This window comes from Trichechus manatus, unplaced genomic scaffold (assembly GCF_000243295.1).
Source record: "Trichechus manatus latirostris isolate Lorelei unplaced genomic scaffold, TriManLat1.0 scaffold00008, whole genome shotgun sequence".
In the NCBI taxonomy this organism is placed as follows: domain Eukaryota; kingdom Metazoa; phylum Chordata; class Mammalia; order Sirenia; family Trichechidae; genus Trichechus; species Trichechus manatus.
This window is the reverse complement of record NW_004443944.1, coordinates 19,027,521-19,042,757: the sequence shown is the minus strand read 5'-3', so window position 1 is coordinate 19,042,757 and position 15,237 is coordinate 19,027,521. Positions and strand designations below refer to the sequence as shown.

Below are 15,237 nucleotides of genomic sequence, written 5' to 3'. Positions count from 1 at the left end.
GCACTGACCTCAGGGAGGCCCTCCTTCCCCTCCCACCTCCCGGGGGAGCAGCCACAACCATGGACTCTGGAAACAGGCACCTCCACGCAGGAGGCAGCAGCACAGAGAAGGTCAAAAACAAAACCATCAAGGGTCAGGGCTCTGCATACCCATCAAATGAGGGCCCAGACAAAAGGCACTGGGGCTCAGAACACAGGAGACTGCCAAGGGCAGGGTGGGGAGGGCAGCCCTGGAGAACCAGCTCAACCGGCTGCTTGGGAAGTGGTGGGCCAGGGTTTTCTAGCACATCCCTCGCCTCTAACCTGTACTCCTGCCCGGGAGCTCAGTGCTGCTCTGATGAAGCGATTAATCACAGTGAGGCGAGGTCTGGCGAAGCTACAAAGGTGCACTCAGCTGGAGCATGCTTGGGGCAGGGATAAAGCCGGGGCTTTGCTAATGAGACCTGTTTGTGTAACCTGCTAGCTGTCTGAGGTAGGGAGTGGGCGACAGAACATGGACCTCATCTATCAGCTCTAGTAGGGACCTTTTCCAGCAAAACTACACTGCACTTAATTTGAATAAGCAAAGCCTCTTAGCGGGGAGAAGGGGTAAGGAGGCTGTGGCCTCTTAGAGGGGAGGAGAGGGTGTTCAGAGCTTGCTCTGGGGCATGCTGGGTCCAGGAGCAGGCATACAGGAAGGAGGCCCCTGGCTTCTCTGGGTAAGGTCAGGCAGAGATTTCCTGCTGCCCTTCTGGGGTTTTATTTTAAGCTCTGGTTAACTTCCTGCTGCAACTTCTGTGCAGGGCCGTTCTTGGGCTCAATTTGCAGGAGGCTGCTGATGTCTGCAAGGCTGGATTTATAGTCCTAACGGAAGAGAGGAGAAGCTTGTGGGATCAAGATGGGGTGGGGACAGCTGCTGAGACAGCACAGGGGTCTCAAACCCCAGTCTGCAGGCCTTGCCTGAGCTACTCTGGGGCCCCTTATAGAAAGAAGTGGTGGATACCCCTCACTTTGACTATCCTTCAGAAATGCCACCACAGGCATACGATCTGTAGCTACATTGGTGCCTTTTCTCAGGATCTTTTTACCTTGAGTGCCTTGTAAGCTTGAGCCCGTCTGTAAAATGCCTTCACATTCTTTCCATCCAGCTTGAGGGCATCTGTGCAGTCCTTCACTGCTTCCTTGTACTGCTTCAGGGCCAGATAGCAGAGTGCTCTGATGGGGACAGACCATCTCAGAGATGTCAGTTGCTTCCCAGGGGCCACCCACAAGCCCCAGAGTAGTTGGAGGAGTGATCTAAGATTTGCTGAACACCTACTCTGTGCTGGTTGCTTTGTATGTTCTGTAAGCCCCAAAACAACTGCAGCCCCTTCTTAGAGGTGAAAACGCTGGCGCAGAGGAGGGGTGAAAGGACCTGCCCAAGGTACCACCACTAGGATTCAAACCAGGTTGTGTGACTCCGGATCGTATCTCATTTGGTTCTATCATTCTACTTCACTCTCACATACTGTGTTCTTTGAAGCAAAGGAAAGGCTTCCTGAAGCTTTCCCCTTAACGGATTAAAAAATTATCTACCTAAAAAAAACAAACACAAAAGCAAACACTGAACTCTGGTTTGTGATACGCATGCGGACATGTTAGGGGTGAAATGTAAAGATGTCTGCAACTTATTTTGAAATACAGGGCACAAAGAGAACTGAAATAAGTCAAAGATTCTGCACTGTTCCATACAGATACATACGCACAAGGCTGAGCATGCATTAAAACAGAGTCCCCAAGATGTGGTATAATTTCAGCCATAATGGACGGAAAATTCTGTTTTGTATGAAGTTATCAGTCCTCTAAATTAAATTTATTTCTAAGTTCAATGCAATCACAACCAAAAGCCCAACATGATAATCTTTTGGAACTTATCAAAATGACCCTAAGGTTTAGCCAGAAGAGCAAACATGGGAAAATGGGAGTCAAAGCTCCAGGCCCTCCTCTGACGGTAGGAAGAATCATGACCACTGACAGCAGCTCCCGGGGCGGGGCCTTTTACAGTCTCTAAGGCTAACCTCTCAGCCAGACTGGCCACCTCTCTCTTGCTCGCAGCCAGCAACAGGGACTCCACACCCCGGTTCTGGGCCAGTGCTCTGGGAGAAGAGACAGTGCCAACATTTCCAACAGGAGACTGTGGGACAAGCCATGGGGTGGGGAGCAGGGGAAAGTGGAGAGGCTAAGAGCCGTGTGTTAAGGTTGTGTCTGCACAGCAAGCCTGCTGCTTTTACCTAGATTTATGCTTATTTGGGTGGTTAATGAAAGTTCTGGGCAGGGGGGCCAACAAAACCCCAGGCTACAGTTTGACATCCCTCAGTTTCTACCCCTTTAAGAGAGCCTGAATGCCCCTGGCAGTACCTACCGTACCGTGACTGACACGGATGAGAACGCATATTTTGACTTGTAACATACTGAATAACTGCTAGGAATGGAGAGCCTGCCACAGTCCAAGTGAAGACCATGGGATGAAAAACCCAATGCCCTGGCATCCCCCAGGCCAGCAGCTGTGTAGACGATACCTGTTGGTATAGGTGGCGGATTCCAGGTGACTAAACGAGAGGCTTTCGCTGTACTTCTCAATAGCTTTCTTATGGTTTCCCTTCTTTACAAACTCATTGCCTTCTTCCTTCAGAACTTTGGCTCTCTCCACATCCCCAGCGGAAGGCACTAGACAGAAATTCAAAGAGGAAAAACACATGGCGCAGGTACCAAGTGAGATCAATGAGATCTCTTCAGCATCATCTCTTCCAAGCCGTCTCCAACCCCCTCTTCCCCAGAGGTTTGCTACACTGTAAAGCATCTTCCTGATTAATGATTTCTCCCCAATTAATGGCTTCTGGGAAATTAAACGCCGTTTCTCATTCAGAAGAGGTTGGGAACTCTTGATATACACACCTATTTATACCTGCACACAACAACCTACATGTGATAAAAAGCAGCCCAGGTTCTAGCCTTGGTACTGCCACATAGTAGCTGGAAGATGTGTGACCAACTCAGCATTTTAGACTTGAAGCTCCTCACCAATACAGCTGGGGACGACACCTATTCCACACAGGGCTGTTTTCAGGATCAAATTTGAGAATACACGAGAGGGTATGTAAGTTTACACTCTGTAAACTTAAAGCAGGAGAACAAATAAGTGCTAATAAACAAGCAGCAGATAAAGAAAGCGGGTAGCTCCTGGCGTCCAGGAAAGGGCAGAAGAGCCCACTATTCCTCTACTCTGGTTTGGTCTGTGCCTATGACTGTCCTTCCTCACCTAGCAAGCAGCTCTGCCCCAGCCTTTGCGGAAAGAACAAGGTAGAATCCAAGCTGCTCAACCGGGTGCTCACTCGGCCCCACTGAACCACTCCAAACTCAGTTCCCACACCACCTGCTCTGTTAATTTTTAAAAACTATCTTTATAAACTACTGAATTTTTATGACAGGGTAAGGTGTTCAGAATAAAGCTAACACCCCTGAACTGATCCCCAGCTTAAGAAACAAAACATTACTAAGACCTCTGAAGCCGTATGGCCCCTACCCAACTCAATCCACTCTGGAGGAAACCATTATCCTGAATTCTGTGTTTGCTTCCTTTGCCACCTTTTTTTTTTTTTAGTTTAACTGCTGCAAAAGACCTCTTTAAAGTGTTAAAAAGCAAAGATGTCACCTTGAAGACTAATGTGCGCCTGATCCAAGCCATGGTGTTTTCAATCACCTCATATGCATGTGAAAGCTGGACAATGAATAAGGAAGATTGAAGAAGAATTGACACCTTTGAATTATGGTGTTGGTGAAGAATATTGACTATACCATGGACTGCCAGAAAAATGAACAAATCTGTCTTGGAAGAAGTACAGCCAGAATGCTCCTTAGAAGCAAAGATGGTGAGACTTCATCTCATGTAGTTTGGACATGTTATCAAGAAGGACTAGTCCCTGGAGGACACCATGCTTGGTGAAGTAGAGGGTCAGTGAAAAAGAGGAGGACCCTCAATGAGATGGAATGCCACACTGGCTGCAACAATGGGCTCAAGCATAACAACTGTGAGGGTGGCCCAGGACCAAGCAGTATTTCATTCTGTTGTACGTAGGGTCGCTATGAGTTGGAACCAACTCAGCAGCACCTAACAACAACAACAATCTATAAACCTTTTTTTAAAAACAAAAATAACCAAAACAGCTTTGCTTGGTTGTTGCTAGCTGCCGTCAAGTTGGCTCCTGACTCGTGGTGACCTTAGACACAACAGAACAAAACGCTGCTTAGTCCTGCACCATCCCCATGATCAGTTGCAGATCACGCCGTCGTGATCCACAGGATATTTTCATTGGCTGTTTTCTGGAAGATCGCCAGGCCTTTTCTTGCTAGTCCATCTTAATCTGCTATCTCCACTGAAACCTTTAAGCATCATAGCAACATGCAAGCCTCCACTGACAGATGGGTGATGGCTGTGCATGAGGTCCACTGGCTGAGAATTAAATCTGGCTCTCCCTCATGGAAGGCGAGAATTCTACCACTAAACCCCAATGCTCCCATCTAGGAAAGAGTGGGGATACTTATTAGGCTCCCACGAACCAGAGTGAATGCTACCTATGGCCTGCTCCCCCTAACACACAGAAGTGATTTACAGGGCTCCAGCTCTGCTCCCCTGGCCCTCCGTATACTCAGTACCTCGGGCATGCAGGGTGGAGACCACTGCCTGTGTCAGTATCAGAGATTCCAGCTGAGCCCCTGGCTGCAGAACGGCTCCTCTTCAATCCGGCTTACACAGCTGAGGTGGGCAGTCTCCCATTTGTGGCCACCCAGCTTTGATCTCCCCTCTCTTACTCGTCCTCTTCCAGGAATTCACCCTTTCTCAGACAGTGCGTATGTTTCTGGGGAAGCATTGTCCTCCAGCTACAGAGGTGGAGCAGGTGGCTTAGGGCTGAGCTAATCACACAATCTCATCCCCTGGTCACAGTGACTAGTTCAGGGAATGACCTGTAACCAAATGTAGGCCAGAAGAAACAGAAAATATGTAAGCTAGAGGCTTTGGGGAAACAGATCTTTTCTTTTCCTAGAAGTTATCAGAAAAAGACTCTCTTTCCTTTTCCACATCATGATGCATGGTATACAGATAAGAGACCAAGAACTGCTATAGCTATTTTACTACTAGGAGAGACAACAGTGCGAGAAGTGTAGAGAACTGGAGCAGAGCCTGAAGATCTAGTGAAATGCTAGATCAAACCTTTCCTGAACCTGACTGAATCTCTCGGCTTTTCAGTTACATTATCTTTACCACACTGATTCTGTTCTTGGAACCAAAAACATCCTAAGTGATACACCCCAACTGCTGTCAGAAGAAAGAGGGGGCAGTAACACTGGATACCTGTGTGCCAGGCTGGGAGTTTTACATGCCTTATAGCATTTCATCTTTACAGCTGCCAGGTAGGTTTTATCATCACCTTCTCTGTACAGCTAAGGAAACAGTCTGCAAGAGGTTAAGACTTTTTGTTGTTGTGGTTCTCCTCTGTCTGTAAGATTACCTGTATACACAGCTTAAACGAGGCCAGTTTTTACAGGACTACTCCAAAGTGGTCACAGGGAGATGCAAGACTCTCTGGGGAGGGAGCCACAGCTTACCTTTGTTCTTTGTTGTTGTGGTTTCTTTGGGTTTGCTTTTAGCTGAATCTTTGTGGTTCTCTGAAGGCATGGAATCCCATCTCTTCTGAGCTGAAACAGGCACCAAGGGGGTGGGAGGCAGCTTCTGACGCCAGTTGGGCCCAAGGGAGTCCATGAGAACTCTGGTCATTCTGGAAAGGAAGGCAAGATTGCAGTGAGGTTTCCAGCTGGGCCAAGAAGATATTCTTCCTCTCATAAAGCCAAGGGAGGTAGGCCCTTTCAGAAGAGCCAGAGTTCTCATCCTCCTCCTGATCTGAACCACCTCTTTTCTATCCTTCCTTTATGCTGCAGGAAAGGAACGGGAACCTGCCACCCATAAATGCCTTCTCAGATCAGCCACCAGGACACTCTTTCCCTGCCTGTCCCTCGAGCTTGGTCACCCTATGCTAACTTCATAGTGATCTGTTGCTTTTTACAGGTACTTAAACCTTGCCCCCGTAAGACCACACATTCCCCAAGAAAGGATCATATATTCTAATTATTTTGTATTTTCTCAGTAGATCTAGTACAAGGCCATCCAGGCACTTGGCATTTGATAAATACTCAAGATTTTTTTTTTTCCATCAAGTTGACTGTGATTCATAGCGACCCCATGTGACAGCACAGAACTGCCCCATAGGGTTTCCTAGGCTGTAATCTTTTTTTTTTTCCAGATTAAAAAAAAATGCAAATCATATCAAGTCATTCTCAAATCTTAAAACCCTTCACTGGTTCCCACTTCCCTAGGCTAACATGGCCTGTGAGATCTGGCCCATCCCTCGTCTTCATCTTTACCCTGCACCATATTCCCTCTTGTCCGTATGTCCAAGCCTTTGCACATGCTTTTTCCTCTACAACTTCCCACTTCTACCTTCTAGACCCAGCTGAGTCCTACCCGTTCCTTAGGTCTTGCTTAAAATGTTGCTCAGTGGCCGGTTCATGTTGTTAACTGACTGTTGCTAGAAGATCACCCGTACCCCCCAAGCCCTATAAATACGTGTTGAATGCGTGGATAAAGCCAACTGTACGCTTTTTCTGCTCCTACAATCACATTCCAATATACTACTGGAAGGAAAACCATACAGGGTGATATCACTACAAATTCATGGGCTCTGACTAGGCCCCTAAAGCTGTTTTCCTGGTTGGCCCAGCTATTTCAAATCTCTGCTCTCCTCAAACCTGTTCCCCAATCCATCTCCTTTTTCAAAGCAAACTTCCTCATATCCAAGTATAAACCTACATGCACAGGCTCCTACCCCTTTCTACTGACTTCTCTCCTGTCACAAGAGAACAGACCAAGGCCAGTCCCTCCACCTAAGTTCTGGATCCGTCTCCTCGTGTCTCTCAGGCCCTCGGTCAGCCAGCATCACCCTCTCCTAGGTTTTCATCCTCTCTCTCAACTCCAACCTCAGCATTTAAATCCCCCAACTCTTTCTCGACTTAATAAAACCCTTCCTGGACACCCCTCTGCCACCTCAGTTACACTCCCCTGCCTCCCTACACAGCCAGACTTCTTGAATCCACTGCCATCTGGCTGCTGATCCCACTGAACTGAATCACCAGTGACTTCATTGCTAAACCCTTGAGCTACTTAAACTCATTGCCACGCCTGATACTCCCTTCCCTGTCACACTAAATGCTCCACGTGTGCTACCTCTCCGACTGCTGCTTCTCCTTTCTGAGCTCTTCTTCCTGTCAGTCTCTCAAATGTTGGGAGTTTCTCAAAGTTCCATCCTCGTCCCATCACACAATTACTGTGGTGTTCTTTTTCCCGCCCACAGCCTCAATGCACCTCCATGCTGATGATTCTCAAATCTGAATGTCTGGCCTGTATATTTTTCTCTTTTGCTCCTAACCTGTGTAAATTCCTGCTGCCTTCCTTAATTTCTACTTATGTCTCAGTGACCTCCAAAACTCAGTGTCAACAACCTGGCTAGCCTCTTCTATTCCTCCCTTCTCAGTCAGCACCCCCTAACCACCAAAGCTTGTTGATATACTTGGTGTCCCTTAGATTGATCCTACCGTTCTTGCCTTTCCACTATTTCCACCCTCTCTCCTGGATTACTGTACCTCCCACACACACACAAATTACTCTCTCTTCATGCCATCCCTCAACATGGCAGCCAATGAGCTTTTCTCTAAAATACAAACCTGCTCATGTTACCAGACTGTTAAAGACCCTTTCCTGATGCCTCCCTGTGCTCAGGATAAAGTCCGAGCCCCTGAACAGCAGGTCCTCTATGATCTGCCCCCACCAACCCATCCTTAGCTGAGAGGTAATTCTGACCTCTCAAATGCCTGCTAAATACAAAAGCTGATTCTTCTTCCATATATTCCCCCCAATACTCATCAGGAGTTTTCTAAGCCTCATCCAGAAGGATCTCCCCAGAAGACATCCAACGTGCTTGCCTAGACCCAGTCAAGGATGACAGGGAGTTTCCATGGAGACTGCCTGCAGTGAACTGGGCTCACCTGTTGATGCCTTCCACGGCTGACTTCATACTCTTATCAATCTGCAGCACAGTCACGTAATCGACATAGGCCAGTGAGTACTTCTCCAGAGCCTCATAGGCAGCTGCCCGTCGCAGCAGGGGCTTGATGCTGAAGGGAACCAAGGCCAGTGCTCTAGAATGGGAGGCAAGAATGTCATCTGGCTGCTGAGCCGCCAGGGCTCCACCACAGTTCCTTCCAGGTGGGTCAACTGCAGCACTCCGTATACTGGAGATTACTTCTGGCTAAGAGGCACTACTAAAAACGTCAAACCTTAGAACAAGGACTTTTCAACTTAAGACTGAAGCAGAAAGGGGGCAAAGGCCAGAGAAGCACTAATATAGTGAAAACTGTATGCATGTGCATCAATCCCCCCCAAATCAAGAGCAAATGCCTCATGGTTTTCTGCGTTACTATGTGCTTCTACCAAGTTGTGGCCTGGTGGGAATAACAGGCTTTGGAGTCATAGGAAGTGATGTTTGAATTCCACCTTTGCTATTAACTGTGTGATCCCAGGCAAATCACTTTGTTGCCCCAAATCTTCAGCTTCCCAGCTCTCACACTGGAAGGATGGTAAACTTACCCCATGGAGTGGCTATGAGGATTGCAGGAAGCAAACCTAGCACAGGGCCTGGTACAAACCAACCAGGCCCAGGCTCTGTGAGCATGCTCACCTCTCTCCTCGCCTGTCCATCACAGTGTAAGCATCTAAGGCAATGTCACAGGATGTGAGATCCTGACATTTATGGTATGTGTGCGAGTTTAGTGATGAGAGGAGGCAATAATAAATAGTTTGGAGAAGGCAGATTATAAAAAATTGGTTTCATGTCCTCTAACCAGTAGTAACCAGTTGTTGTCGAGTTGATTTCAACTCATAGTGACCCCATGTGTGTCGGAGTTGAACTGTGCTCCACAGGGTTTTCAATGGCTGATTTTCTGGTAGTTGATCACCAGGGCTTTCTTCTAAGGTGCCTCTGGGTGGCCTCGAACCTCCAAACTTTTGGTTAGCAACCAAGTGTGTTAATCATTTGTATCACCCTGGGACCCCTATAGCTGGTCACTGATAGATGCCACATCCTCCTTTTCTCCTTTTGAGACATTCTATTAACCCCTATCTCTTCCACCCTTCTCCCTCTCACAAACACACACACACATCAGGAAAACAACTGGGCAAGCCAGTCACTGGTGTGCAAACTCCACCTCATCCCAGGCCCTTAGTATCACAGAGATGTTAAGGACTACCTCAAACTGTCCACCCTACTCCTTTCTCAGCGGCAGCAGTGGAGCTGAGACTCCCAAAAACACAAGTCAGGGGCCATAAGGACCAAATGGGGCCTCCCATGCTCAGTGACCTGGGAAAAGCCACTTCCTAATATCTGTCACCAACGTAACTGGTAGGATCAGTCCAGAAAAGAAGTAAGCCAGATAAACCCAGTCTCCTCTTCTGAGACCCTCAGGCATCCTGGAAGTTATCCTTGGCCACTTACGAAGTGCAATCTTTGATGCAGTCTGAGCAGTTTCCATTCTTCAAGTGGCATGCTGCTCGGTTGGAGTAGAGAACACTTTCTTCTTCAGGGTCCGAAGAACCTGCCCTGGTGGAGACTGAAAGAGTGAGATTATCAGGTTGGGAAATTGATGCCTGGGACACAGGACTGCATGTCACCCCCTAAACTCTCTGGGTTCTGGTGAAAGGCAGCAGAGCTGACTATAAACTGATCAGGCTTGTTGGTCTGATAGGCTGGCATCTGTTTGTCATTCTTAAATGAGTGAGGACACTGAGCTTTCTGCCATTCACAAGGGTACCAAGCATCTTCTCATTTACTCACCTGCCACTGAACTTGGTACACCAGGCAAAAGACAATATGAAATAGCTGGTTGTCTTGAAGATATCCATGCTGTAACTATTTGTGCGTGTGTGTATTTAATTTTATTACAAAAAGCACGTAAACTTAATAAGAGAAATAATAAAGGAAAAGAACAAGATGGTAGGTGCTGTAATAAATGGACTGATCAAATGTTGCAGAGACATGAAACACAGAGACTAACTCTACCTTGTCAAGTCACACAGGACTCAGCCAGGGAAGCGATATCCGAACTGGATCTTGCAGGATTATGAAGAACTTAATCAGGGGAAAGATTCAGGCCACCCATTGGGGCAGAGAATTATTTGAGAGAAGACAGTTCTCTAAGGAGTCCTGGTGGTACAAATGGTTTAAGTGTTGGCTGTCTGAACCCACTCAGAGGCTCCTTAGGAGAAAGGTCTGGCAATTTGCTTCCATAAAGATTACACCCAAAAAGCTCTATGGAGCAGTTCTACTCTGTCACATGGGGTTGCCATGAGTAGGAATCTACTTAGACGGGTAGCCAACAACAGACAGTACTCTAAAAGCAGTCCTTACCCTCAGGAATCTCAGAAGCGCAAGTTTTTTTTGTTTTTTTTTTTAAATTGTGGCCTGTTATGGATTGAATTGGGTCCCCCGATAATATGTGTTGTAAATCCTAAACCCCTATACCTGTGGATGCAATCCCATTTGGGAATAGGATTTTCTTTGTTATGTTAATGAGGCCATAACAGTGTAGGGTGTGTTTTAAGCCAATCATTTTTGAGATACAAAAAGGCAGATTAGGCAAAGAGAAGGAGGCACAAACGGAGGGGAAGATACACACCACATGAAGATCGCTGAAAAGAGACAAGGACCTTCTCCCAGAGCTGACTTCTAGCCTTCTAAACTGAGAGAAAAAAAATGCTTATTAAAGAAACCCACTTGTGGTATTTCTGTCATAGCAGCACTGAGAAACTAAGACATGACTACAACTATTTTTTTTAAATAGTTTTTTGAAGGTTACTCTTTCAGCCACTTCACATCCAGTAAGACAGACAAAAAATGAGAGATAACAAGTATTGGTGAGGATGTGGACAAACTGGAGCACTCATATATTGATACACTGCCGATGAGAATGTTAAGATGGTATAGCCACTGTGGCAAACAGTTTGACGGCTCCTCAAAAAGTTAAACGTAAAGTTAACATAATAAGGAAAACTGAAGAAGAATCGATACCTCTGAATTATAGTGTTGGTGAAGAATATTGAATATACCATGGACTGCCAGAAGAATGAACAAATCTGTCTTGGAAGAAGTACAGCCATAATGCTCATTAGAAGCGAGGATGGCGAGACTTCATCTCACATACTTTGGACGTGTTATTAGGAGGGACCAGTCCCTGGAGAAGGACATCATGCTTGGTAAAGTAGAAGGTCAGTGAAAAAGAGGAAGACCCTCAATGAGATGGCCTGACACAGTGGCTGCAGCAATGGGCTCAAGCGTAACGATTGTTAGGATGATGCAGGACCAGGCAGTATTTCGTTCTGTTGCACATAGGGTCGCTATGAGTCAGAGTCGACTCAACGGCACCTAACAACAACAAAAGTTAACATACGGCCCAGCAATTCCATTCCTAGGTAGATGCCCAAAGGGACTGAATACAGATGTTCAAACAAAACCTTGTACATCAATGTTCATTGAGCACTATTCTTAATAGCCAAAAAGTGTAAACAACCAAATGTTCATCAGCTGATGAATGGATAAACAAAATGTGGTATCTCCATACCACGGAATATTATTCAGTTTTAAAAAGGAACGAAGTACTTGTACATGCTACAACTTGGATGAACCCTGAATACATTATGCTAGGTGAAAAGAAGCCAGTCACAAAGGGCCACGTGTTGTATAATTCTATTTATATGAAATGTCTAGAAAAGACAAATCTATAGAGACAGAAAGCAGATTAACGGTTGCCAGGGGCCAGGGGAGCAGAGAATGGGGAGCGACTACTTAACGGACAGGGCGTTTCCATTTGGAGTGATAAAGCTCTAGAACTAGACAGTGGTGATGGTTGCACGACACTGTGAATGGCCACTGAATTGAACACTTTATAATGGTTAAAATGGTAAATGTTACGTGTATTTTACCACAATAAAAAAAAAAAATTTTTTTTTTTAGATCACAAAAGGTAATACATGTTCATTTTAGACAATCTGGAAAACAAGAGAACATAAAAACTGTCCATCATGACCTCACCTACTGTGAACATTTTGGTGTCTTTCATTTCAGTCCTCCATGCACAGGTAACCGAAACCATTAACACATGTCATGTTTTTAACTAGCTTTTTCTATTGAATGATCTGTTGTGGGCACAACTGAATGAGCCTAAGACGTGTCCCTTATAACAACTACCCAACAGAACACAAAGGCCAGCCACCACCACTGGCTGCCACTCTTCACATTTCCATAGGACACTACCATATGTAGTGTGAGATGTGAAGCCAAGGAGAAAGGGTGGCAGGCCTGGTATCTATCTATCTTCCTACGCTCTCTTTTGAAAAATCTGAAACATAGAAAACGGTATAACAAATACTTGGTATCTGCCACTAGATTTAGCACACATTATATTTGCTTCCAACCTTTTTTTATTTTTGATCTGGCTAAAGCCGCATTCTCTTCCATTGCTCCCTCCCCTGGTCTCCAGAGGCCAGCACCATCCTTAATCTGGTAACATTCTCATGCAGTTTGCACACCGGTATTACATTAGCTATTCACAGGTAAGACAGTACCATTTTGTATCTTTTAAAGTTTTCCCAAAGTGGCATCATGTTGCCTTCCTTTCTGCAACTTGCCCTTTTCACTAAGTATCATACTACCATGTTGATACTTGATATCTTTCATTCAATCCCAACATTAATAAACATAAGAAATTAATAACTTTTTTCTTATTTTGCCAGGCCCTGAACACACGGGGTGCCATGAGTGGGAATCTACTCAGCAACTTTTTTTTTTTTTGAGTGAGACATCAAACTACAGGGATAAGTACAAGTACTCAAAACCAGTAATCCGTCTCAAATCAGCAGAGAAGGGTCGCTGAGAAGCAGCAGCAGGGTAGTGGAAAGGGCATCAGAACTGAAAATCCAGACTGTGATCCTGCACAAGTCACTCAGCCCCTCTGCCTGTGTGTGCTCACCTATGACATGAACATGTTGCCACTTCACAGGCTTGCTGGAAGGGTTCTTTGTCTTAGGACACTCCCTGTTCTCCTTTCAAGATCAGGAAAATAATCAGAGGAATCAAGGGACTTGCCCACAAATTACCTAGAAAATCAGTAGCAGGATCAGAACCAAACTCTCACTCCCTGCCAAATCTGGACACCAAGCCAGCTCTTCTAGGGACACAGAATAAACACATGCAAAAGCACAAGCTTTTCTAGGTCAGCCTCCAAAGCTGGGGTGAGAGAAAAGACAAAGGCAGAAACATCAATATCTCAGGTGCCTCAGGGACTTCATCAAGTGAAGTTGGCATGAGGAGGTGGGCCTAAAGAGGAGTGTTTTAGAAAAAAAGAAGGCATAAGGAGTGGCTTCAAACTGCAAAAGTTCAAACAAAAAGACTGGAATTTGGAGACGAGTTGCGGAGAAGTCTAGCAAAATGATTTAAGATGCTGGGCTTAGTAGGCAGACAGACGCCTATTCAAACCCTAGCTCTGACACATCCTCACCATGTAACCCCCAGGCAGGTAATTTAACTCTTCTGGACTCCTTATCTGAAGTGTGTTACAGAACGTAAAGGACCTTCTTTGTCTTGTTATACACCCAGCATATAGCAAGCATTCAACAAATATTAATTTAATTGAAGAAAGAATACTTAGAGGGAAGGAAGGTTGAGCCATAACGTCAAGGATCAGAACGACAGACCTAAATAACTTAGGATGGGGGACAATAGTTAAAAGCAGGCGGAAGGAGAGAGCCAAGGAAGTTTCTCGTAGGATGCTAAAGTCAGGGATGGGTGGGAGGGCCTGGTAGGACGGTCGGCCACGGGGAAAAGAAGCCCCAGGAAGACAGGAGTAGAGCGAGCGAGGTCTGGGTGGTCTGACGGCAGAGAAGCAGGCCTGGAGGAAAAACGGGGGCCGGGCCGAGGTCCGCCGGGCTGGGGTCGTACCTCGCGCCTGCAGCACCCGCAGCGCGCGGCCGTAGAGCGCGGAGGCCTCGGTGTACTGGCCGTTGCGGAAGCTCTGGTTGCCGGCGGCGCGGAGCCCCTCCACAGAGTCTGGGGATTTGGGGGCCATCGTGGAACGGCCGGCAAGCGGGGAGGAGGGGGCGCCTCCGTTTGCCCGGGCCGTCGGAACCGCTTCCGGGTGGAAGTACCCGCCGCGAGCGCGTGGATCCGCCAACTTAACTGGTCGGAAGGGGGCGGGGCGGAGCAGGGCGGGGGCGGGGCCTGCGCTGACTGGCGGCGCGCAATGCCCCGCCCCCTACTCGTGATCTGGTAGGAATGTATGGTCCGAAGCAACCTACGTTCTAGGGCTTCGCTGGGCGCTTTGGGGTGTCAGTCGCTGTAGATGAAGCGGTGGAGGAAGCTGGGTTTCTACTCTTGTGGAGCTTACTTTCTAGTAAGGCCTAAACAGGCAATTAGTTCAGCAACAAGTTAAGACGATAATTTCATAATGTGATTAGTGCTATAGGGAAAACAAAGCAGGGTAACGCAATAGATGGTAACCACGTGAGCGCTATTTTAGATATGGGGAAAAAGACGGCTTCTCTGAAGAAGTGATAAGTGAGCTGAGACATAGAAAGATCTAGGGAATGCTGTTCCAGACAGAGGGAAAACAGGTCCAATGGCACTGAGGCACCTGGTACTCTGTAGATACTGATGAAATAAATGAAGGTACTGATAGATTGATGGATGAAGATCTTACGGTATAATTTTTAAAAAGGCCTAAAAGGCCACCTAGGGTGAGTTCAGCTTATCTCCAGCCACATCTGATTTCACTGTCTCACTTAATACTCCCAATTCTTTTTAAAACCGCTTGATGCTACTTGCTGCACACTGTCTCCCTCCAGGGACAATTCCTTTTCAAACACTTCTAGCGGCTTCCAGGGAGAAAGACCCGGCGATCTGCTCCTGCGAAAATTTCTAAAAAGCAAACACCTATTGCTGCGGAGTTGAGTCCAACTCATAGTTGATTCTGATGCAGCCACATAACGACATTATAGGCCAGAGTAGAACTGCCCATAGGGTTTCCAAGGCTGTAAATCTTTGTGGAAGCAGACTGCCACATCTTT

The 15,237-nt window shown here is 46.6% G+C and overlaps 1 protein-coding gene across 1 annotated transcript; it reads right to left on the bottom strand.

Moving 5' to 3' along the window:
- Nucleotides 1–398: 398 nt before the first annotated feature.
- Nucleotides 399–14,240, bottom strand: TOMM34 (translocase of outer mitochondrial membrane 34). Its single transcript, XM_023724508.1, has 7 exons — nt 14,114–14,240; nt 9,617–9,731; nt 8,112–8,264; nt 5,622–5,791; nt 2,537–2,684; nt 1,067–1,193; nt 399–842 (listed from the first exon to the last, which is right to left on the bottom strand). The coding sequence occupies exons 1-7, from the start codon at nt 14,238–14,240 to the stop codon at nt 738–740; spliced, it is 945 nt and encodes a 314-aa protein (XP_023580276.1). The 3' UTR covers nt 399–737.
- Nucleotides 14,241–15,237: the final 997 nt, after the last annotated feature.